The following is a 25029-nucleotide window of genomic DNA, read 5'->3' on the forward strand; positions in this document are numbered from 1 at the left end:
TGTTTGATCTCCTAGTTTGGTTACCCTCCCCTCTCGGTCTTAGTTTAAAGTCCTCCTGACAAGTTGGGCTATTCGGTTTCCTAGGAGATTCTTTCCAGCCCTAGTGAGGTGTAGCCTGTCCCTTGCTAAAAGCCCATCTTGGAGATATTGTAGCCCATGATCAAGGAAACCAAAGTTCTTTTGGCAACACCAACTCTTTAACCAATGATTTATTTCTGGGATTTTGTGTTCTCTTACTGGGTGTCATTCTCTTACTGGGTGTCATCCTCTTGTGAGTAGGATGGAAGAAAAAATAACCTGTGTACCTAGGTTTTTTACTGTGTTGCCTAATCGGTCGTAGTCTCTCGTTATTGCATTCAAGTCCTTCCCTGTGTCATTTGTGTTTGTATGTCTCAGTGCAGTAGGCTACAAGACCTTCGACATATGCTGAGTAGAGTTTAAGGAAGAGTGTGGATGTGTGATACAGCCAGTAACAACACACACTTAGTATACTAAACAAGTATTATTTACATATATACATATTTACAAGCACAAAGCAGAAATAATCAACAAATCGCACATATCTGCATGAAGCAAAATATAGTCCCCCACAAGGTAAGGGCAAAAAGGTAAATGAGCTATCTAAGCATCATTGACAGGAGAGAGTGCTGGCGCCCTCTTATGGCAAACCAGCCAAAGTCCTTACAGAGATATTGCAACTGTAAAAATACAAACTACAATTGGTAGTTTAACATACATGGCAACCACAAATACCGTTATGTATCATGTACTAACAATCTCCCCCCTTGGGGTTGACAATTGTTAAACACAGTTACTGCTTCAGGTTATACCTGGTACAACTATCAGTATGTAGTTTAGCCCCTTGCGCCTTGGTGAAATTGTCAGCAATATTTTCAGTACTTTCACAGTACTCTAATTTGATTAGGCCATCTTTAATACACTCCCTTACATTGTAATATCTTCAATCTGTGTGTTTTTAGCGTGTTTTCACAGCTTTTCTCTTTGCCGTGCTCAAAGCTGAATGGTTGTCCTCATATACCACAACTGGTTTATGGCATTCCACACTGAGATCCAACAGCAATTGCCAGTATACCACCAGATCCATACACAATTGTGACAAACTGGCAAACTCGGCCTCCAACATAGACAGACTGATATGCTGCTGTCTCATGGATTTCCACCCTACCAAGGCACCTCCAAATAAAATCGCTAAACCTGTAATAGACTTTCTGGTCACACTGTCCAAGGCAAAACTAGCATCAGCATAAGCCACCAGTTTCAAACTGTCATCAGGTTCTAAGTACAAACCATGATGCATAGTCCTTTTTAAATATTGTAAAATCTTCTCAACAGCCTTCCAGTGATATTCAGCTAGCTCCTTGTTATACCGCGCCAACTGATTTACGCTATAAGCTATATTAGGCCATGAGCAAACTCCCAAATAAGACAAGCTTCCAACCAGAAAACGATACAGTTCCCTATCAACAGCATTTCCTGCTGTATTGCTGCGCACAAAAAAACTCTCCATCGGAGTCTGGGAAATCTTACAGCTTTCCATGTTATACTTTTTCAAAAGACTGTTAATTTTCCCAGCTTGTGTTAGTCTAAAACCATTCTTGGTTTTCTCAATGCCAGTGCCTAAATAGTGGCTAATCTCAGCAAGATTCCTGATCCTGAATTTCTTTTCTAGATCCTGCACTATCTTCCTTACTGCTTCAATAGACCTGCAATGGTGCGTTCAGATATGTTCTTTCCACATCAACGTGGTGCACATAGCACTTGTGCTTTGCAGCCCATACTAACTCTGTCCTCAGAGTTGCCGCTCTCAAACTCGGAGCAAAAACTTCATCATAGTCACCCTCCATCTGGGGAAAACCCTGTGCTACTAATCTAGCTTTATATTTCAGAGCACCACTGGATTCAGTCTTGACTTTATAGACCCAACAAGATCCCACCAAATGCTCTCCAGGAGGCAACTGAACTTCTTCATAAACTTCCAACTCCTTCATGACAGCTAACTCTTTTCTCACAGCATCATGCCAATGCCTTTTCTCTTTATCCGGAAACATTTTAAGTTCTCCATAATACAATGGTTCCACAACTGCACAAGCTTGTACCTATCGGCTCTTTCCTAACCCTAGAACCTCTCCTTGGAACAACAACATCGCTAGTACTTGGCATTGGTTCATCCTTCACTTCACTCTTAATATCCACTACTGGAGCACTTTCACTTGTACCAGGAGTTTCCTCAGCCAATAACTCCTCACTACCTGACCCTTCAGACTCGCTTTCAGCACTGCAGGGCAGTCTCTGGCAGCTATCCTTCTCCACAAATAAAGGAGACTGAACAATAACTTCCTTATCTGTCCCTTCAGGATGTTTTAACCTATTCCATCCAGTCTGTTCTAGAAACTTGGCGCTTGCACTGTAACTGCACACACCAGTGTTCTTATCCCAGAACTTAAAAGATCTATAGCTATTGTGATAACCAACAAAATACAACAACCTTGCTCTATGCTGATCTTTCCTCCGAATTTGAGATTGAATATGCACCCATGCTTGTGCTCCAACATATGAAGATAGCTCAAGTCAGGCTTCTTACCATACCACCTAGTGGATGGGATCTCTCCAGTAGCTGAGTGAACAACATTCGCACACAGCAATGCCTCAGACCACACCTCTCCTGACAAACCAGAATCCCTAATTATGGTTCTCATCATGGCCTGTAGCGTTTGGCCTCTCCTCTCAACAAATGCATTATGCTGTGGTCTATAAGGCGCAGACAGCCTATGTTCTATACCACAATCCTTAAGCAAGTCAACAAATCTCTTGTTTGCAAACTCTATTCCATTATCAGAGACCACACTAACAACCTTCTTATTCATTTTTCTTTCCAAAAATTTCAGCCAGTTACTAAACAACCTAAAAGTATCTGCCTTCGTCTTCATTGCACACGCAAAGCCAAACCTGGAAAAATGATCCACAATGCTCAGAATAAACCATGAACCATCATAGCTAGTTGTTTTCAAAGGACTTATTACATCAATAAACACTAGTTCTAAGATAGCCTTAGTTTTAAAACCTTCATAATGATTTGCAGGGGTAAATATATTTGAGTACTTATAACAAAAGTATATTTCAGAATTTTTGTAAACTATCCTTTCAGTATAACTTCAAACTTAAAAAGACTGATTTGCCTACAGTATCAATCACATGAAGATCATGTTACATCAGTATCATATTTTTGTATTTGTTTCAGTATTTACATTAGTAATTAATTAAAAAAACATCAAACAGAAAATGAATTAAAAATAGTTATAAATCTTTTAAAAAATTTCATCATTGCAGCAATGATGTCCTATAGACATAAATTAAAATTGCAAGATGTTTTTTTTTCAGTATGTTATTTCAAACAAACATATTCTAAACCTGAGATTTTATTATTCCTTGCACAGTATTTGGAAATTGTTAAAAACATTATCTGAAGTTATGCCCTATGGAAAACTTAAGATATGACAGATTTTTAGGCCAAATCAATTTTTGGCTAGATGGTCATGGCTAATTTAGCAGTCCATTTTGCCTTTGACCTTTCTAAGCTGTACTTTCCCAAGGCATCTATTTATTTAATAACACACAGACGCACACACCCCAAGGGAAAAAGAGTACAAACTTTCTTGCCACTTGCCTAACTTCATTACAACAGCAGCTTCAGGTTCCTTAAAGTAGGCCATTAAAAAAAGCATAAAACAAACCGGATTTCCTTCAAAATAACTCCTGATTATTTATTTATTTATTTATTCGATTTTTACGCCGCCCTTCTCCTTAGACTCAGGGTGGCTTACAACATGTTAGCAATAGCACTTTTTAACAGAGCCAGATTATATGTTTCAGAAGACCACACAATAAACCAGACTAGGGGTAGGCGAAGTTGGCTCTTCTCTTGACATGTGGACTTCAATTCCCAGACTTTCTGAGCTAGCATGATTGGCTCAGGAATTCTGGGAGTTTATGTCCAAAAGTCATGGAACAGCCAACTTTGCCTACCTTTGAATCCTGAACCAGACCAAGAACTGCACAATTAAGACTGTAACCTTTGTAGCCTTTGATACGGTTCCACATAAAGAGCTGATAGATAAATTAGTGAAGATTGGACTTAATCCCTGGATAGTTCAATGGATTTGCAGCTGGCTGAAGCATAGACATCAGAGAGTTATTGTTAATGGCAAGTATTCTGAGCAGAGACAGGTTACAAGCGGTGTGCCACAAGGGTCTGTTCTGGGTCCTATTCTTTTTAATATGTTTGTGAGTGACATAGGGGAAGGTTTGGTAGGGAAGATTTGCCTATTTGCCAATGACTCTAAAGAGTACAATAGGGTTGATATTCCTGGGGGCGTCTGTAATATGGTAAATGATTTAGCTTTACTAGATAAATGGTCAAAGCAAACTGCAGTTTAATGTTTCCAAATGTAAAATAATGCACTTGGGGAAAAAGAATCCTCAATCTGAGTATTGTATTGGCAGTTCTGTGTTAGCAAAAACTTCAGAAGAAAAGGATTTAGTGGTAGTGATTTCCGACAGTCTCAAAATGGGTGAACAGTGCAGTCAGGCGGTAGGGAAAGCAAGTAGGATGCTTGGCTGCAAGCAGGAAGAGGGAGATTATGATCCCACTATATACAGTGCTGGTGAGACCACATTTGGAATACAGTGATCCCCCGCTCGTTGCGAGGGTTCCGTTCCAGGAGCCCCCGCAACGAGCGGGTTTTCGCGAAGTAGCGCTGCGGAAGTAAAAACACCATCTGCGCATGTGCAAATGGTGTTTTTACTCCCACAGCGCTAGCGAGGAGCCGAAGATTGGGGGCGGCGCGGCTGTTTGCCGCCGGCATGGGGGGCTTCCGAGCAGCCCCCCAAACCCGGGTTGGGGGTCCGGGGGGCGCTGTCTCTCGGCGCTTTCGAGCTGAGTCCGGGAGCGAATTCGCTCCCGGACTCAGCTCGAAAGCGCCGAGAGACAGCGTGGACAGGCCCGTTCCTTGGCGCTGTCTCTCGGCGCTTTCGAGCTGAGTCCGGGAGCGAATTCGCTCCCGGACTCAGCTCGAAAGCGCCGAGAGACAGCGTGGACAGGCCCGTTCCTTGGCGCTGTCTTTCGGCGCTTTCGAGCTGAGTCCGGGAGCGAATTCGCTCCCGGACTCAGCTCGAAAGCGCCGAGAGACAGCGTGGACAGGCCCGTTCCTTGGCGCCGAGAGACAGCGTGGACAGGCCCGTTCCTTGGCACTGTCTCTCGGCGCTTTCGAGCTGAGTCCGGGAGCGAATTCGCTCCCGGACTCAGCTCGAAAGCGCCGAGAGACAGCGTGGACAGGCCCGTTCCTTGGCGCTGTCTCTCGGCCCTTTCGAGCTGAGTCCGGGAGCGAATTCGCTCCCGGACTCAGCTCGAAAGCGCCGAGAGACAGCGTGGACAGGCCCGTTCCTTGGCGCTGTCTCTTGGCCCTTTCGAGCTGAGTCCGGGAGCGAATTCGCTCCCGGACTCAGCTCGAAAGCGCCGAGAGACAGCGTGGACAGGCCCGTTCCTTGGCGCTGTCTCTCGGCGCTTTCGAGCTGAGTCCGGGAGCGAATTCGCTCCCGGACTCAGCTCGAAAGCGCCGAGAGACAGCGTGGACAGGCCCGTTCCTTGGCGCTGTCTCTCGGCGCTTTCGAGCTGAGTCCGGGAGCGAATTCGCTCCCGGACTCAGCTCGAAAGCGCCGAGAGACAGCGTGGACAGGCCGTTCCTTGGCGCTGTCTCTCGGCGCTTTCGAGCTGAGTCCGGGAGCGAATTCGCTTCAGGACTCAGCTCGAAAGCGGCGAGAATGAACGGCGTGGGCGGGCGAAGGGCGGGCGGCAGCGAGGAGTTTGCGTGGGCGGTGGGGAAACTCCTCGCTGACGCCAGCAAGAGGGGGAAGACCCAGGAAAGCCACCCAGCAGCTGATCTCCCGGTTGCCATCTACGCATGCGTGCCCATAGAAAAAACGCACGCATGCGTAGATGGTATTTTGACTTCCGGGTTGAAAAATCGCGAAGTACCCTGTTTGCAATGGTTGGGGACGCAATAAACGGGGGATCACTGTACTGTGTTCAGTTCTGGAGACCTCACCTACAAAAAGATATTGACAAAATTGAACGGGTCCAAAGACGGGCTACAAGAATTGGTGGAAGGTCTTAAGCATAAAACGTATCAGGAAAGACTTAATGAACTCAATCTGTATAGTCTGGAGGACAGAAAGAAAAGGGGGGACATGATCGAAACATTTAAATATGTTAAAGGGTTAAATAAGGTCCAGGAGGGAAGTGTTTTTAATAGGAAAGTGAACACAAGAACAAGGGGACACAATCTGAAGTTAGAAACATAGAAACATAGAAGACTGACGGCAGAAAAAGACCTCATGGTCCATCTAGTCTGCCCTTATACTATTTCCTGTATTTTATCTTACAATGGATATATGTTTATCCCAGGCATGTTTAAATTCGGTTACTGTGGATTTACCAACCACGTCTGCTGGAAGTTTGTTCCAATGATCTACTACTCTTTCAGTAAAATAATATTTTCTCATGTTGCCTTTGATCTTTCCCCCAACTAACTTCAGATTGTGTCCCCTTGTTCTTGTGTTCACTTTCCTATTAAAAACACTTCCCTCCTGAACCCTATTTAACCCTTTAACATATTTAAATGTTTCGATCATGTCCCCCCTTTTCCTTCTGTCTTCCAGACTATACAGATTGAGTTCATTTAGTCTTGCCTGATACGTTTTATACTTAAGACCTTCCACCATTCTTGTAGCCCGTCTTTGGACCCGTTCAATTTTGTCAATTTTTTGTAGGTGAGGTCTCCAGAACTGAACGCAGTACTCCAAATGTGGTCTCACCAGCGCTCTGTATAAGGGGATCACAATCTCCCTCTTCCTGCTTGTTATACCTCTAGCTATGCAGCCAAGCATCCTACTTGCCTTTCCTACCGCCTGACCACACTGCTCACCCATTTTGAGACTGTCAGAAATCACTACCCCTAAATCCTTCTCTTCTGAAGTTTTTGCTAACACAGAACTGCCAATGCAATACTCAGATTGAGGATTCCTTTTCCCCAAGTGCATTATTTTACATTTGGAAACATTAAACTGCAGTTTCCATTGCTTTGACCATTTATCTAGTAAAGTTAAATCATTTACCATATTACATACCCCTCCAGGAATATCAACCCTATTGCACACTTTAGAGTCATCGGCAAATAGGCAAACCTTCCCTACCAGACCTTCCCCTATGTCACTCACAAACATATTAAAAAGAATAGGACCCAGAACAGACCCTTGTGGCACACCGCTTGTAACCTGTCTCTGCTCAGAATACTCGCCATTAACAATAACTCTCTGATGTCTATGCTTCAGCCAGCTTGAAATCCACTGAACTATCCAGGGATTAAGTCCAATCTTCACTAATTTATCCATCAGCTCTTTATGTGGAACCGTATCAAAGGCTTTGCTGAAGTCCAGATAGGCAATATCCACAGCACCACCTTGATCCAACACCTTTGTGACATAGTCAAAGAAATCAATGAGATTAGTCTGACATGATTTGCCTTCAGTAAAGCCATGCTGATTTGGGTCCAATAAGTTATTGTTTTTTAGGTGCTGATTTATCCTCTTTTTGAGTAGAGTCTCCATCATTTTAACTACAACTGATGTCAAGCTAACTGGCCTGTAGTTACCAGCTTCTTCTCAACTGCCCTTCTTGTGGATAGGCACAACACTGGCCATTCTCCAATCCTCAGGAACATCTCCTGTTAACAGGGATTGGTTAAACAAATCTGTCAGGGGGGTAGCAATGACAGATCTGAGTTCTTTAAGAACTCTGGGGTGGATGCCATCTGGACCCATTGCCTTATTTATCTTTAATCGTTCAAGTTCTTCTAAGACATCGGCTTCTAAGATCACTGGAGCTGAATCCGTACAGCTGGAAGCAATGCTATATCCCCCTATAGTATTATTTTGTAAGGTGTCTGATTTTGTAAGTTAGTTGGGGGAAAGATCAAAAGCAACATGAGAAAATATTATTTTACTGAAAGAGTAGTAGATCCTTGGAACAAACTTCCAGCAGACGTGGTAGATAAATCCACAGTAACAGAATTTAAACATGCCTGGGATAAACATATATCCATCCTAAGATAAAATACAGAAAATAGTATAAGGGCAGACTAGATGGACCATGAGGTCTTTTTCTGCCGTCAGACTTCTATGTTTCTATGTAACTAAAACTCCAAGATTTGAGAAGGAGAATCAATCCATTAGCATTGCATTTCTCTGAATGCACCATATACCTTTATCTTGCGTATTGTAAGTTGATTTCTGATGCATTTAACTCATTGAATGACTCGTTACTACTTTCAGCAATATTAACCTGCATTTCTTACATTATTTAAAATGAACAGGTTTAAAATTGATATAAACCCCATTGAGATGTCTACCGGCAAACACAAACCCCAAGGATTTGCTCTCACTCTCTCCCACACACACCCCAATCTGTTTTGAAAGATAAATATTATTTATAAAGGAAATATTACAAGCAATATCTTAATGCTGATTAAATCTAAATGAGACCAAATCAGGAGGACTGACCACAAAGCAGCTACCTGATAACTAAGGACAGGTCCTGCTCAAGTTTCATTTAAAATTGGAGGAGTGAAGAAAAGAAAAGCTTTTAAGTTAAATAGGTTTTCTCTGGTAATTGCATAGCTAAGCAATTTAGGTTCCAGAACACAGGCAATGAAATAAACAAACAAACAAACAAGAAGCCTCCCCCAGCCTCTTCCCCTCTCACTTGGCTGCTTCTGAAAAGGAAAACCAGTGGGAAATACCCATAGCAAAATGTTCACCTTAGCAACTACACACACAAACACAGGCAGAGGAGACGAGACAAAATTCAAACTCAGAGAAGGGATCCCTACAAGCCCAGTCACTTATTTCTTTATTTCCACCTCATTTTCTTCTGAATCTAAAGGAAAAAGTTCTCAGCCCAGAAATGACATTACAGAAGCTGGAGAGCTGCACTGTGAAGCAAGGAGAAAGAAAAAGAAAAAGAAAGAAACTTTAAAAAGAACTCAGGTCTTTAAAAATTCAGGGAGAAACTCTTTCCTCTTCCATTTGGCTGATTTTGAACTAAAGAAAGCTGGCAATTGAGCAGGGAAAGCCAGAATGGGAAATACTCATAGCAAAATGTTCACCTTAGCAATTACACACACAAACACACACAGAAGAGACGAGACAAATCCAAAGTCAGAGAAGGGACCCTTACAAGCCCCAGTCACTGCCTCCTCCATTCCCACCTGCTTTTCTTCTGAATCCATTGAAGTCCTTTGAAAAAGTTCCCAGCTCAGAAACAACACTCCCAGAGCTGGAGAGCCACACTGTGAAGCAAGGAGGAAGAGAAACTGCCTTGCTTTTTAAAGATAAACTTTTTCTCTTTAAAAACTCAGGTTTTTAAAGCAACAGACCTGAGTTTCTCCTTAGTAGGTGAAGAAGAACACTTCCAGGGCTGGAAACTCACTGTGAAGCAAGGAGGAAAAGAAACCGCCTTGCTTTTTAAAGAGAAACCCCTAGATTTTTAAAGAGAAACTTTATCTTTAAAAACTCAGGGAGAACCCCCTCTAAACTAGAAGGGATAGATCAAATTCCAGCCAGTGGATGTCAGCTGTGGGGATTTAAGAATTTGACTCCTCTTTTTATTGCCTTCCTTCCTTCCCAGTGAAGGCTGAAACTGAGCATGGTTTGCATGGACAGAGATTTAGTTTCCCTTTCTGCCTTTGCCCATTTCCAAGTTAAGGAATGCTGCTTTTTTGCTGCTTCCCACAAAACCTGTTCTTTCTCCTTTCACATCTTCCTTCCTTCCCTGCCTGCCTCCTTCTCATTCATAGCTGTGACTTTCCCATGTGGCATTCTTTATGCACCATTCTCTGTATCCCATTCTCTATGCACCAATCATGCAGATGGCAAATTCACAGCAAGTTCAGACATTCATTAGTACCCAGCAAAACAAGGATATGGGTAAAACACAAGAGACAAAGAGCTTACAGTTGCTGGAAAAAATATATATTGATCTCTTTAGAAAAAAAATCCTCAAAGTATCAATAGAATGTTTAGAAACAAGACATTTGTAGATATTATTTTTTATACATTGCTAGTACCTGGGGAGGATCACATGGAGAGCTTTGTGCTGAAGTGTTATCTTCTATCTTTATCTGTTCATATGTGCGTTTCCTTGGGTTTCCATCTAGAAATTAAAAAATAAAGATTTAAAAGTCACTTATGAACTTATACAAATCATAAAATAAAAGGCTAAATATGGAATTTACTTACACAAAGCTTGTCTAAGTTGTTCCAACACATCATTTTCATAAACAGACCTTTCTTCCCAAATAGATAGCACACGGCCCAGATGCTTTTTGCAACTATCATCAGTTTCACTATGATGGCAAAAGAATCACCAACAGAAATGGAAGAAAAACACGTAAACAGAAACTTATTTCAACAAATGTCCATGTACTGTACTTTATTTGTTTAAGTCACCATGTGTTCTAAGTTTCTATTATTATTAATTTATTGCAGGTGAATCTTAAGGATGGATGATTGGGAATGATTGGATGGAGAGTATGATTGGGATGAGTGTTATGAATGGAATGGTCAGTTTGCCTGGCGATGTAGAGGCGGGAAGAGTGAGGGAGCCCATCTCTGAGGTGGCAGAGGGCTGGAATATTCCGGCTTTGCTGGGGAGAGGTAGACATGGTGGGAAACATGGGGTAGGCCGCTCCTGGGGAAGAAAATCTCGCTGCTTCAAAGCGATCCCTTGTTCCGGCCCCTTGAGCTCAGCCCAGGGTAATGGCGATAAGCAAACTCAGGACCCTGGGCTCAAGCTGCTGCTTCTCAATGCAAGATTGGTTGTAAATAAAGCTCCCCTCATCCAGGATTTACTCCTGGATGCGGAGGCTGACCTGGCATGTGTGACTAAGACCTGGCTGGGCCCAGAGGGAGGAGTTCCTCTCTCTGAAATGTGCCCAGCTGGGTTTCAGGTATGGCACCAGTCATGATCCCAGGGAAGAGGGGGAGGAGTGGCTATGCTGGCTCACTGCTCCTGAGAATGTGGATTGTGAGTTGCTCTTTGTAAAGTTGGATCTAGGAGTTCAGGTGGGCTTGTTGCTCACGTACCTGCTTCCCAGCTGCGTATCAACAGCCCTGCCTGTGCTACTCAAGGATGTAGCCTGGCTGACGGTGGAGTTCCCTAAACTTATTGTCTTGGGGGATTTTAATCTGCCATCACTCAGCAAATCCTCTGGGTTGGCGCAGAGGTTCATGGCTACCATGGCCCTGACCCAAGTAATTTAGGGTCTAACTCACAAGGGGATCACACTCCCAACATGGTATTCTTCTCAAAGCAGTATTCATCTGAAGGATAAGTTTTTCACAGATAAAATTGCCCAGATCCAGATTCCAACTGGGAATGGTCGGCTGATGAGTCAGTCGAGGTGACAGGGGCCTGTCTTAGTTCTGTTGTGTGGGAGGACTTTGACCTGGTGAAACCTGATGAAGTGGACAAGGCCATGGGAACTGTGAGGTCTGCCACCTGTTTGTTGGACCTGTGTCCCTCCTGGATGGTTTCGGACAGCAGGGAGGTGACATGGAGGTGGGTTCAGATTACCAACGCTTCGTTGAGGGAGCAGTCCTTTCAGGCTCCCTACAAGGAGGCATTTGTGTGCCCCCTCCTCAAGAAGGGACCCTGGACCCAGCTGTATTAAATAACTATCATCCGGTCTCCAACCTTCGCTTAATGGGGAAGCTTGTTGAGAAGGTGGTGTCGCTTCAACTCCAACGGTCTTTGGATGAAGCTGATTATTTGGGCACTCAACAATCAGGTTTCAGGCCTAGCTACAGCATGGAAACTGCTTTGGTCGCACTGATGGATGATCCATGGTGGGCCTGGGATAGGAGTTTATCCTCTATCCTGGTGCTTCTTGACTTCTCAGCAGCTTTTGATACCATCAACGATGGTATTCTTCTGCGCCAGCCGGAGGGGTTGAGAATGGCAGGAACCATCTTACGGTGGTTCTCCTTCTATCTCTCCAATCAGCATGGGGTGAGTTACTGTTAGTATGCTGATGATACTCAGCTATACATCTCCACCCCGTGTCCACTCAGCGAAGCAGTGGAAGTGATGTACCGGTGTCTGGAGGCTGTTAGGGTCTGGATGGTTGTTAACAGACTCAGACTCAACCCTGACAAGTGGCTGTGGGTTTTACCTCCCAGAGACACTTCCATCTATTCATCCATTACTCGGGGAGGGGGGGGAGACTTCTGATCCCTCAGAGAAGATCCGCAACTTGGGCGTCCTCCTCAATCCACAGCTGAGTTTGGGCCCTCATCTTTTGGCTGTGGCGAGAGGGGCATTTGCCCAGATTCGCCTGGTGCACAAGTTGCGGCCCTGTTTGGACAGGGAGTCTCTACTCAGTCGCTCATGCCATTATCACCTCAAGGTTTGACTATTGCAATGCTCTCTACATGGAGCTACCTTTGAAGAGTGTTTGGAAACTACAAATCATGCAGAATGCAGCCGTGCAAGCAGTCATGGGCTCCCCTAGATATGCCCATGTTTCTCCAACATTCCACAGACTGCATTGGTTGCTGATTGGCTTCCAGACACAATTCGAAATGTTGGCAATGATCTATAAAGCCCTACATGGCATCGGGCCAGATTACTTGCGGGACCGCCTTCCACTGCATGAGTCCCAGCGACTGATTAGGTCCCACAGAGTTGGCCTTCCCCAGGTCCCATCAAGTAGACAATGTCTAATTAGGAAGAGCCTTCTCTGTGGGGACCCTGGTCCCCTGGAATCAGCTCCCCCCGGAGATTTGCACTGCCCGCAACCTCCTCACCTTTCGCAGTATTAAGACTCACTTATGCCACCAGGCTTGGGGTGATTAGATCTCAGCCCCCTGGCTGACAAATGTTTGTATGATTGTTGTTTGAATAGGTATGACTGATTTTTAACACAGCTGGGGTTTTAAATTGTTTAATTTTAATTTAATTGGCTTTAGCTATTGTAATTATTGTTTTTATATGTTGTAAGCCGCTCCAAGTCCTCGGAAAGGGGTGGCATATGAATCCAGTAAATAAATAAATAAATAACGAAGCAAGCAAGTAAACTAATAGATTATTTGTATTTTCAGTCAGGAAAAAAAGGTTTCTGCAAAATAGCTCCCATTTTTTAGTTCTTTTCAATTTTTGATGATAATTTTTGATAAGAAGTTCATCAGTTTGTTTAAAATGTCTGAATCTTGATGTTCATATTGTTACATTAAATAATGCTGCTTACAAACCTCTCGACCAATTAAAGCTATAGATTGCATAGATTTAGCCTTACAATAGTCATCCTTTACCTATGTCAATTACAAGTCCAATCCTGCCCGAGTATGTACTTTTTATCCTGCATGACAGAATGAACACATGTACACACAAACTTATGCATTCAGTTTAGTTCCATTTTCTAAATCAAAGTAACAGCAATCTATATGTCAAACTTTCATTATTCTATGATGATGATTTTTGACTAGAAAAAAAAGGTTCCTTAAATTAATATTCTAAAAAGAATGTACTATACCTGGATACGTGTTTAAAAGCTTCCACTATGACAGGTGCAAAATCTTTTGTGAACTCTGGCCCTTTTCTTTTGCTATTTTGAATAACATCATTAGCCAGATACAAAAAAGTTAGCTTCCTGTTTGGTTTGGCTAAAGAAAGGAAAGAAAGAAAAAATAATTGCAGCAATCTAAACTGGACTAAACAGTTTTTGTCCCAGAAAACTTAGGGTTTTGGGGGGACAAATTCATATTTGCATGTGAGATAATAAGATAGTAATATTAGAATTTTTAAGCAAATATTAAATTTAGATTCTACAATGTACAGATAGTCCTCAATTTACGATCACAATTTAATCCAAAATTTATGTTAAGGGATAAAAATTTTAAATGATTTTGCTCCATTTTATGACTTTTTTCACCACATTTGCTAACTGAATCAATGTAGTTCTTAAATTAGTAATGCAGTTGTTAGGGGAATCTGGTTTCTCCACTGACTTTCTTTTTCAGAAGATCACAAAAGAAGATCACATCAGTTCAGGATGCTGTAAACCATGTTAAACCATGTGAGTCAGTTGTCAAGCATTCAAATGTAAATCACGAGCATGGAGTTGCTGCAACGCTCATACGTGTTAGTCATAAGTCACTTTTTTCAGTGCTGTTTATAACTCTAAATGATAAATAAATGAACTATTATAAGTTGAGGTCTACCTATAATTTCAAATTCAATATGCTATCGATAATTATTGTGCAGTATTGTTATTTATATTCTCCCTCTGTGTTATATGTAAGATATACTATATTATGTTAGTCCTTTGGGTTTGAAGAATAATTCATATCTATTAATATGGGGGTGGCTATGCAGTCCCAGTGCAGTTCAGTACAATGGGAACATTGGTAGAGTAATTGTGGGTGTTATTCTGTGACATCATTCACAGCTTTCTATTAATTTTGATGGTGCCTGTCTTCAAAGCCAGTACAGATTTTAGAGCAGAGGGCTTGCCTATGGGTTCTGTCAGCTGCAATTTCTAGTTCCTTTGGCTGGATGTTACAGTGGTACAGGATTTCTTTCATGATGTTTTTGTAGCACTTGCATAGTTGACTTCAAGATCTCTTCTTGGACTCCACTACAAAGCAACCAGAAAGGCATACACTGATCATCCATTCTGATGTCATCTCACCTGGGCTCTGATAATCAGGGATTCAATGCAGGTGGACTCTGCATGAACCAAGATCTTGAGGTTGGACTTCATGATGAAATGACAGGCCATGTTCTTTACAATTATGAGATATCAACTCAGTTGCCATTTTCAATGTGTGTAGCAGGCTGAAATGCTCCCGGTTTACTCATGACTGTCTCTCTTCGGAGAGCCAGCTGTGAAGGCAGCGCAAGTCTCCGCCCACCCACCTGCCGCCATTTGGGTTCTTTTACCCTCTGCTCATGCACAGAGGGTATAAAAAACCCCAAATGGCAGTACATGGTGTGTAGCCCCAGTCCTATTCAATCTGTGTTTTGCTTGTACGCTGTTACGTGCTGTATAGCTAGTCCTTGACTTACAACCATGCATTTAGTAACTATTCAATTTTCCAACACAAAAAAACCTGACTTATGGCTGACTTTCATATTAATGACTATTATAATATCTCCATGGTAATAAGATCAAAATTTTGGCGCTTGACAACTGGCATACATTTATTACACTTGCACTGTCCTAGGTTATGTGAATATGAATACTATTTTAACCTTCCCAGCTGGCTTCCAAAAAGTAAAGTTAATGGGGAAAGCTAGATTCACTCACCAACTGCATGATTCATTTTACAACTGCAGTAATCTTAACAACTGTGGCAAAAAGACTGTAAAATGGGGTGTAATAACTATCTTGCTAAGCAATGGAAATTGTAGACTAAATTGTGGTCATAAATCAAGGACTATTTATGCATTGTCTGAAGGTTATTATCAATTAGGTACTAATTAGATAACTCTCTCTTTGACCTTTATTAATTTGTTTATTTACTTATTAAATTTATTTGTCACAATTTTATTTCAAACAACTCTGTGTGCTAACAGCATAAAAAACATTGAAATCATTGAATATAAAATCACGGAATAGACAAAATAAAATAAGATGGAAAAAGAGGAAGTAGTGGGCTGGAGATAAAATTAACTACTGGGGAAAATAAGGATAGTAAGTAAGTTATACAAACCATATTAATGTAAATCTTTGATATGAATTGTTGTAAGAGAACCCTAGGGGTTATATCGTATAGATGTTAGTATGTTGTTTAATGTTTTTTTTACTGTGTGTGCGTTTTCTTAAACAATTGGCAATCAATAAGCATAAAATCCCTTAATTTGGCTATGACTGCTTCAGTTTTGAAAAGTGTCAGGATTTTAAAATAAGCTATCTAGATTGAATAGGGACAAAAAAGCATAGTTGTAATATTAAACTGCTATACGATTGTCAGACAATATGGGATATGAAGATATTTAGCGAGAGAGGAACTGTTGAGAAAACTGTTCTGGAGTGTCTCTATTGCTTTCGATTACTTCAGTGAAAAGAATCAGCAGTGGAAGTGCAGGCGGTTCACATGGAGGGTGAGATGTTGGCTGCAATGTCTGGAGGTGCTGGGAGAAAGAAAAGGAATAGCTGGAGGTGGAGTGAATCTCATGCTCAGCATTTTGGATGGCAGAGGCAAAGGGTTGCATCAGGCAAGTATTCAGAAGATGAGGCGATATGACTGTAAGAGAAAATATGTAAACACAGAGGTCTAACAACTTCCCTTTATGGTTAATACATATATGTATTTGTGTGTGTGTGTGTTCTCAAAAAATGTATGTGTACACTTTTGAGAGCAGGCAACAGTATTTCATTTTTAATATGTACCAGTGTGCCCACAGTAAAAAAAATGACAGGGTGACTGGATGGAACTAAGCACTTACTGGCCGGATGCCCTTCCTGAGGCCAGATGGAGTTCACACTAGATTTTTGTTCTTTATATCTTAGAAGAAAAACATCTGCCACTACCTAGGATTGAACTTTCATCCTTCTGAGTGGGAGGTTAGGGGCTTCACCACTAGTCACCACACTGTTCATCAGTCAGTATATGAATAAGATACAGAGTCCTACACATAGTAGACTTACATCAGTTCATTTAGTGACCATCTGAAGATACAATGGCATTGAAAAGTTACTTATGACAATTTTTCACACTTATGACCATTGCCTCCCCATGGTCACATAATTTATATTTGGATGCCTGTCAAATGATTCACATTTATGGTGGTCTCAGTGTGTCAGTGTTATGTGATGACCTTTTGTGACCTTCTGACAAAGTCAATAGCGAAACCAGATTCACTTAATAACCATTTTACTAATTTAACAACTGTAGTGATTCGGTTAACAAAGGAGGCAAGAAAAGTCATAAAATGGGTCAAAATTTATTTAACAAATGTCTCACTTAGAACATAAATTTTGGGCTCAATTGTGGTCCTAAGTCAAGGACTACCTGCACATCAACTATCATGCTGACAGTAACAACTAAGTGCTTTATACGCTACAAATAAATTGGCATATAAATCAAATAAATAAATAACTAAATTTGGGGAAAGAGCTAATGCTACAAATGTGGGGAATGAACTAATGTTTTGAAGCTCTGTCCCAAAGTATCATCTCTTCACAGCTCCTTGAAAGCTCAATAGGGAAGTTTTGATTTGAATATCTGAAGACAAACTGCTACAGAAAGAGCATCATTATTAAGCTCAAAAATAAGATCCAGTGCAGTAAGTAAAGTAAAGTAGTAAACACTATTGGGACCTTTGAAATCCAAAAAGTAAAAAGTTATTGGATATACAATTTTGGCACTGAGGAATCAAAACCAGCTTTGCTTTTCCATACAATGGCTTGCTTAGTTAAAAAATATCTTCCCCTTCTCTTCAGCCCTGGGTGTTAATATTGTCTAATTATGAAACATTATTTTGTTATGGGAATAATCCACCTCCTTCTTGGGCACCTACAGTAGTGACCTTGATGGTTCCCAGGCTCTCATGATTCGTGTGCAAAACTTACAAATATCCAGGTTGTAAGTCAGTTCCATCTGGAAGAGCACAATCCCCTTTACAGTTTAAGACAGATGTCTTCAGATTCAGTAGCTCTTTAAATCCATAGCCATTCCATCTTGCTAATGTTAATCACCCAGATCCAGACAGGGCTCACTGCTCCTGAGATTGAGGGTTATGAGTTGCTCTTTTTGAAGTTGGATCTAGGGGTTCAGATGGGCTTGTTGCTCACGTACCTACTTCCCAGCTGCATGTCAACAGCCTTGCCTATGCTACCTGAGGACGAAGCCGGGTTTGCGGTAGAGTTCCCTAGACTTATTATCTTGGGGGACTTAAACCTACTGTCACTTGGCGAATCCCCTGGGTTAGTGCAAGAGTTCATAGCCACCATGGCAACCATGGATCTGACCCAAATAATACAGGGTCCAACTCACAAAATACCGACATGGTATTCCTCTCGAAGCAGTTGAGTAATGATCTGTAACTAAGGGGCTTAGATATCTTGCCTTTGTCATGGTCAGATCATTTTCTGCTACGGCTTGATTTTAAGGTTCCAATCCTCTCCCACAGGGAGGCAGAACCGATTAAGTGGTTCCGCCCCAGGTGCCTGATGGACCCGGGGGGCTTTCAGAGGGCGCTTGAGGTTTTACCTCATTCGCTTGTATACAGTTCGGCAGAGTCCCTTGCTGCAGCCTGGAATATGACAGCAGCAGGGGCTCTTGAACGGATTGCACCTTTGTGACCTCTCTGTGGCAGTAGACCCTGAAGATCTCCTTGGTTTACTGAAGAACTCCAGGGAATGAAATGCCAGAAGAGAGGTCTAGAGAAGGGTTGAAGGAGAAGCAAATCTGAATCTGACCAAACACTAATAAGCATTTACATTAAGACTTTCAAAGTGGCACTCAGGGTGACAAGATAAGCGTATCATGTAGCCTTGATTGCATCTGCAGAATCTCGCCCAGCCACCCTGTTTAGGGTGATTTGCTCCCTCCTTAACCGGTATGTGTGTGTGTGTGTGTGTGTGTTGAAAAACCCTTGCAGGCTAGTGCTGAGGATTTGAATAAGTTTTTCGCAGATAAAATCACTCAGATCCAGACAGACCTTGACTCCAAGTGGAATGTAGTGTCGTCTGACGAGTCAGTTGAGGTGACAGGGACCCGTCTTAGTTCTGTTGTATGGGAGGAGTTTGACCTGGTGAAACCTGATGAAGTGGACAAGGCCATGGGAGCTGTGAGTTCCACCATAGCTTTGTTGGACCTGTGTCCCTCCTGGGTGGTTTCGGTCAGCAGGGAGGTGACATGGAGCTGGGTCTAGGAGATTCGTTGAGGGAGCGGTCCTTTCAGGATCCCTACAAGGAGGCTCTCGTGTGCCTCCTCCTTAAGAAGCCTTCCCTGGATCCAGCTGTATTTAACAACTATCATCCTGTCTTCAATCTTCCCTTTATGGGGAAGGTTGTTGAGAAGGTAGTGTTGTTCCAGCTCCAATGGTCCTTGGATGAAGCTGACTATCTAGGCCCTCAATAGTCAGGTTTCAGGCCTGGCTACAGCACAGAAACTGCTTTGGTCGCACTGATGGATGATCTCTGGTGGGCCTAGGATAGGGGTTTATCCTCTATCCTGGTGTTCCTTGACCTCTCAGCAACTTTCAATACCATCGACCATAGTATCCTTCTGCACTGACTGGAGGGGTTGGGAGTGGCAGGCACCATTTTACGGTGGTTCTCCTCCTACCTCTCTGGTTGGTCGCAGTCAGTGTTAGCAGACGGTCAGGGATCGGTCTTCTCCCCCCTTCTGTTTAATATTTACATGACTCCGCTGGGTGAGATCATTCAAGGGCACAGGGTGAATTACCATCAATATGCTGATGATACCCAGCTACACATCTCCACCCCGTGTTCACTCAGTGAAGCAGTGGGAATAATGTGCTAGTGTCTAGATGCTGTTAGGCTCAGACTCAACCCTGACAAGATGGAATGGCTGTGAGTTCTGCCTCATAAGGACACTTACATCTGTCCATCCATTACTCTGGGGAGGGACTTTTGACCCCTCAGAGAGGGTCCACAACTTGGGTGTCCTCTTCAATCCACAGCTGACTTTGGAACATCATCTTTTGGCTGTGGTAAGGAGGGTGTTTTTCCAGATCCATCTGGTGCACCAGTTGCAGCCCTATCTGGACAGGGAGTGTTCACTCACAGTTGCTCATGCTTTTATCACCTCAAGATTTGACTACTGAAATGCTCTCTACATGGGGCTACATTTGAAGAGTGTTCAAAAACTGCAAATAATATAAAATGCAGCTGCACGAGCAGTCATAGGCCTTCCTAAGCATGCCCATGTTTCTCCAACACTCCAGACTGCATTGGCTGCCGATTGAAAGTGTTGGTTGCGACCTATAAAGCCCTACATAGCATTGGGCCAGAATACCTATGGGCCCACCTTCTGCCGCATGAATTCCAGCGACTGGTCAGTCCCAGAGAGTTGGCCTTCTCCAGGTCCCTTCAACTAGACCAGTGGTTCTCAACCTTTCTAATGCCGCGACCCCTTAATACAGTTCCTCATGTTGTGGTGACCCACAGTCATAAGTCTAGTGCCAATTCTTCCAACAGAGCATTAAGCTGATTGGCAGGAAGATCAGAGGGACACTCCAACTGTAAACGCCTGATTGTTCGGATTGTAAAAATACGTTCTAAGGTGCCAGAATAGAAGCTTTATTTCCTAACACCATGGTCTTAGGCGACCTCTGTGAAATGGTCATTCGACCCCCAAAGGGGTCCTGACCTCCAGGTTGAGAACCACTGAACTAGACAATGTCAGTTGGCGGTTCCTAGGGGAAGAACCTTCTCTGTGGGGGACCACTGGAATCAACTCCCCCGGGAGATTCGTATTGCCCCTACCCTCCTTGCCTTCCACAAGTCTTAAGATTCATTTATGCCACCAGATTTAGGGCTATTACATTCTTGCCTCCTGGATGATGAATGTGGTTAAAGAAAGTTGATTGACTGCTTTTTATGGCTTGGATTTTTTAGATTTTATATTTAATTATATTTTATATTTAATTAATATAAATGTTATACATTGTTTTATTATATTTTGTAAGCCGCCCTGAGTCCTCGGGGAGGGGAAGCATAAAAGTCCAATTAATAAATAATAAAATAAATAAATAAATATAATTGGGGATTTTAGATTAGTTTACTTACTTTTAATTAATTTGATTTAGCCTATACTATTGTTTCTTTTTATAAATAAATATATTGTAAGAAGCCCCGAGACCTCAGAGAGGGGCAACATATAAATCCAATAAGTAAGTAAGTAAGCAAGTAAGTAACCAACCAACCAACCAACCAACCAACCAACCAACCAACCAACCAACCAACCAACCAACCAACCAACCAACCAACCAACCAACCTGGCTGGGTCTAATTGAATTGATCTAATTAAAATTTAACATTACATTTTCTTTAGTAAAAATCTGCCTTCTATTGAGGACCTGTATACTGCACAAGTCAAAAAGAGAGCTGTGAAAATATTTACAGACACCTCACATCCTGGACACAAACTACTTCAATTCCTACTCTCAAAATAATGCTATAGAACTAGACACAAGAACAGTTTTTTTCCCTAACATCATCACTCTGCTAAATAAATAATTCCCTCAACCAGTGTTCCCTCAAATTTTTTTGGGGGGTGGGCGGAAAAGTATAGTGTCTGAGAGGCAGTCCCTTCGGGACTGGGCGGCACAGAAATAATAAATAAATAAATAAATAGATAAATTAACAAACAAACAAACAAATAAAAAACCCACCCTGTTTTGCCTCAGAGAATTTCAAAATAAAATACTGTACTGTGTGTCTATAACAGTGAGCTCATAATAGGGCAACTCTATCAATATCAAAATGCCACTTAAATAGTTGAGCTAGTTTCAAACTAGATTTTGATTTTCTTTCTCTCTTCCTTACTCCCATTCTTTTTCTTTCTCTCTTCCTTCCTCTCTTTTTTCTATCTGTTTCTCTCTCTTCCTCTCTCTCTCCCCTTCCCTCTCACTCTTTCCCTCTCGGCTTCTGGGCAGGTTTGGAAAACTCTGAGTTGATGATGATTTTTAAGTGAGCGATTGCTCACTGCTCAGCTTAGAGGGAACTATGCCCTCAACACTGTCAAACTATTTATTAAGTCTGCACTACTATTAATCTTCTCATCATTCCCATCATCCATCTCTCCCACAAATGACTTTATGACTTTGTTGTTTGTATCCTTACAATTTATATTCACTGGTCCCTAAGATGATTTGTTTATTTATACATGGACTATCATTAAGTGTCTTTTGATTCTTGATGAACCTATCTTTTCTTTTATATATATTGAGAGTATATGCACCAAGACAAATTCCTTGTGTGTCTAATCACTTGGCAAATAAAATTCTATTCTATTCTTTCATATTGGATTAGTTAAATACAGTGATCCCTCGAGTTTCGCGATCTCGAGCTTCGCTAAGCGCTATATCACGATTTTTCCACCCGATGACGTCACTCCCTTCCTTTCTCATCTTTCTTTCTCTCTCTCTTTCTCTATCTTGCTTCTTCCTCTCTCACACTCTCTTCCTCCCTCTCTCATCTCTTTCTTTCCTTCTCTCTCTTTCTCTATCTCTCCCCCTCTTGCTGGCGGGCGACGGGCGAGCGGGGGAAATCAGCGAGGAGCCGGGGTTTCCCCTTTGCGTGGGCGGCTGGGAAACCCCGATCTTCGTCTGCTCGCTGCTGCTGCGCTGAGCAGATCAGCTGCTGAGCGGCCGAAGGAACCTTCCCTGGGTCTTCCCCCTCTTGCTGGCGGGCGGGCGAGCGGCGGGCATCAGCGAGGAGCCGGGGTTTCCCCTTTGCGTGGGCGGCCGGGAAGACCCAGGGAAGGTTCCTTCGGCCGCCCAGCAGCTGATCTGCTCGGTAGCGCAGCAGCAGCGAGGAGCCGAATCGGGTTTCCCCTTTGCGTGGGCGGCGGGGAACGCAAACTCCACCATCTACGCATGCGCGGCCATAGAAAAAAGGGCGCGCATGCGCAGATGGTGTTTTTACTTCCGCAACCCTACATCCCGAAAAATCGATTATCGCGAGGGGTCTTGGAACGGAACCCTCGCGATAATAGAGGGATCACTGTATTATGTAATTGATCATCAATATTTAATGTTTCAGTGAAAATACAGTATTACTTTGGAATGCAATGCATTCAGATTTCCAATTTACGAGGAAAAAATCTTGTTAGAATTAAAAGTTCTGTTACCCCAAGTGAGTCTTTAATATTATCTAATGTCAGGTAATATAAACTATTTTTAAAATGGTCTTTAGCTATCAAAATCCTGCTGGATTAAAATGGAATATAGGTCAGTAAATAGATAAGATTTTTTAAAAGATTAGATGATTTTTGTTTGTTTCCCTAATAAAGTGAAATTTACCAATCATTAAATATGTGACAGGGTATGTTCACTTTCTGGCAATAAGATGCTAAATTTATATCTTCTGATCTCTGAGATCAATACTGATCTGGCTTGGTGCGCAAAACTAATTTACTTAATTTTAAGTGAGCTACCACTCTTCTTTCTGCATTTGCAACATGAGGATTTCTGCATTTGCAGCATGGGGATAGTATTATGATACTAGTTAATAAGTAAAGCAATAAAATGTTTAACACTCTGAACATTAAAGACATTGATTTTTTTCTCATTACTATTGCTGTATCACATTTTATTTTAAAAATCCATTATGTTTCAACTTGCTGTGTACAGTATGTACTGAATTTCATCAGATTTTTGTCAATGTTTTATTATATTAAGATATATTCAATGGAATGATATATAGCTGATTCTATTAAGACAACAAAAAATATCCACCAGCAAGCACGTGCCACCACTCTTATCTGAAAACATTCATCTATGATGTTCTAATTGTTATGGAGGTATCAGTTAACACTTTCAATTTTTTTCTGTCCTATCACATGGAAGAAACTTTAAGCCTAACAGTTGCACAAATTTTTTCAGCATATGTTTAACAGAATCAAATGTAAAATGATTGTAAAAATGAACGTTTTCCCCCCAAAAGTTGTACTTTTTCTCGCCGTAGTCTATGCAAGATAAACTTATTTCTCTTGAGTTTAATGGGTTGATAATAAAGTGGCCTCAGGTTCGAGGTGCATGCACTATTTCATATTCTAAATTTCTATGATTTGCAACAAAGCACTTCGCTGTTTTAATTTCAGCGCACATAGACAAGACCCTCCGTTACCATAGTAATACAGCAGGGATTAAGGAAGAAAATCCTACTATTAATTTCGAAAGATTTCCAGCATGAACAAAAAAAACATTTCCTCTGTTATCTCCTCTTCCTCGTGGCCTTGTAACACCCCGCCCCCTATCCCGGGGGGGGGGGGGGTGCCCAGATCCGCAAACGCGCCAACCTCTTGACAGTTTTTCCATTCTCTTCCCACGCCTTCTTTTATCTCTCCGCTTCATCACTAGGCCGCGGCGGACAGCCCTCTAGGATTCAATCGACCAAGCGAATATAATAGCAATATCCGCAGTGGGGAAACCCAGGCCCCCTCTGAGGGAAGGGGTGTAGGCTGAGCTCGGGTAGCCGACTCCCCTTGGATCACCCATTCGTCCCTCACCTTTGCGCAGTTCGCGCTCCCAAACGGTGACAATGAGCGGCGAATGTTTTCGATGATGGATAAGCCACAGGCTCAGTGTCTGCACACTTTGCTGAGAATTGCTTAGCTCCGACAATTTCCTCTCCAGCGCCGATTCTGAGAAAGCAGACATCGCCGCTCTATCCTCTTTCCAATTTCGGACCTTCTAAGGTGAATGAACGTTGCGATTAGAGGATTGCGTACGCTAACGTATCTCAAACAAAATGGCGGGCACTCTGCCTGTGGCACCGCAGAGGCACGCCTTTTGCGCAACATCACTAAGCGAGACATGTTCATTACAACAACAATCCCCCCCCCGTAGTCCGTTTTTAAAACCCCAATTCCCAAAAAGAGAATGTAATCTGTTAAGAGTGTTCTTAATATGCAACCGAATTGCACAAATAGTGCAGCTTTCCAACTGAATCACAACACACATTAAGCAGCAATATTACTTTTTGTCTTGGCTTTCCTTCTGTACACCATAAATTTTCCTGAATTCGGCATTAACCTTTTCTAATTTCATGGAGTCCCAGTCAGTGCAAATCGACTTAAATTATATAAACTGACCAAGTCTTTATTTGTGCATCCAATAGAGACTATTGTGCCACAGAGGCCTTTGTAATACTTGAAATATGGTTTTTGTAGTACTATTCCACTGGTTAACAGGTTGTC

The 25029-nt window shown here is 42.3% G+C and overlaps 1 protein-coding gene across 1 annotated transcript in view; it reads right to left on the reverse strand.

The window, feature by feature from the left end:
- The window catches only part of RPRD1A (regulation of nuclear pre-mRNA domain containing 1A), a 75381-nt gene extending 50786 nt beyond the window's left edge, over positions 1 to 24595 (reverse strand). Inside the window, exons 1-4 of the mRNA XM_070728909.1 lie at positions 24340 to 24595; positions 13665 to 13794; positions 10372 to 10478; positions 10200 to 10285 (exon numbers count right to left, since the gene is read on the reverse strand). Coding sequence (XP_070585010.1) covers positions 10200 to 10285; positions 10372 to 10478; positions 13665 to 13794; positions 24340 to 24490 — 474 coding nt within the window. The 5' untranslated portion in view covers positions 24491 to 24595. The remainder of the gene's footprint in view (positions 1 to 10199; positions 10286 to 10371; positions 10479 to 13664; positions 13795 to 24339) is intronic.
- Positions 24596 to 25029: the final 434 nt, after the last annotated feature.

Source organism: Erythrolamprus reginae, chromosome Z (genome assembly GCF_031021105.1).
Source record: "Erythrolamprus reginae isolate rEryReg1 chromosome Z, rEryReg1.hap1, whole genome shotgun sequence".
Taxonomy (NCBI): domain Eukaryota; kingdom Metazoa; phylum Chordata; class Lepidosauria; order Squamata; family Dipsadidae; genus Erythrolamprus; species Erythrolamprus reginae.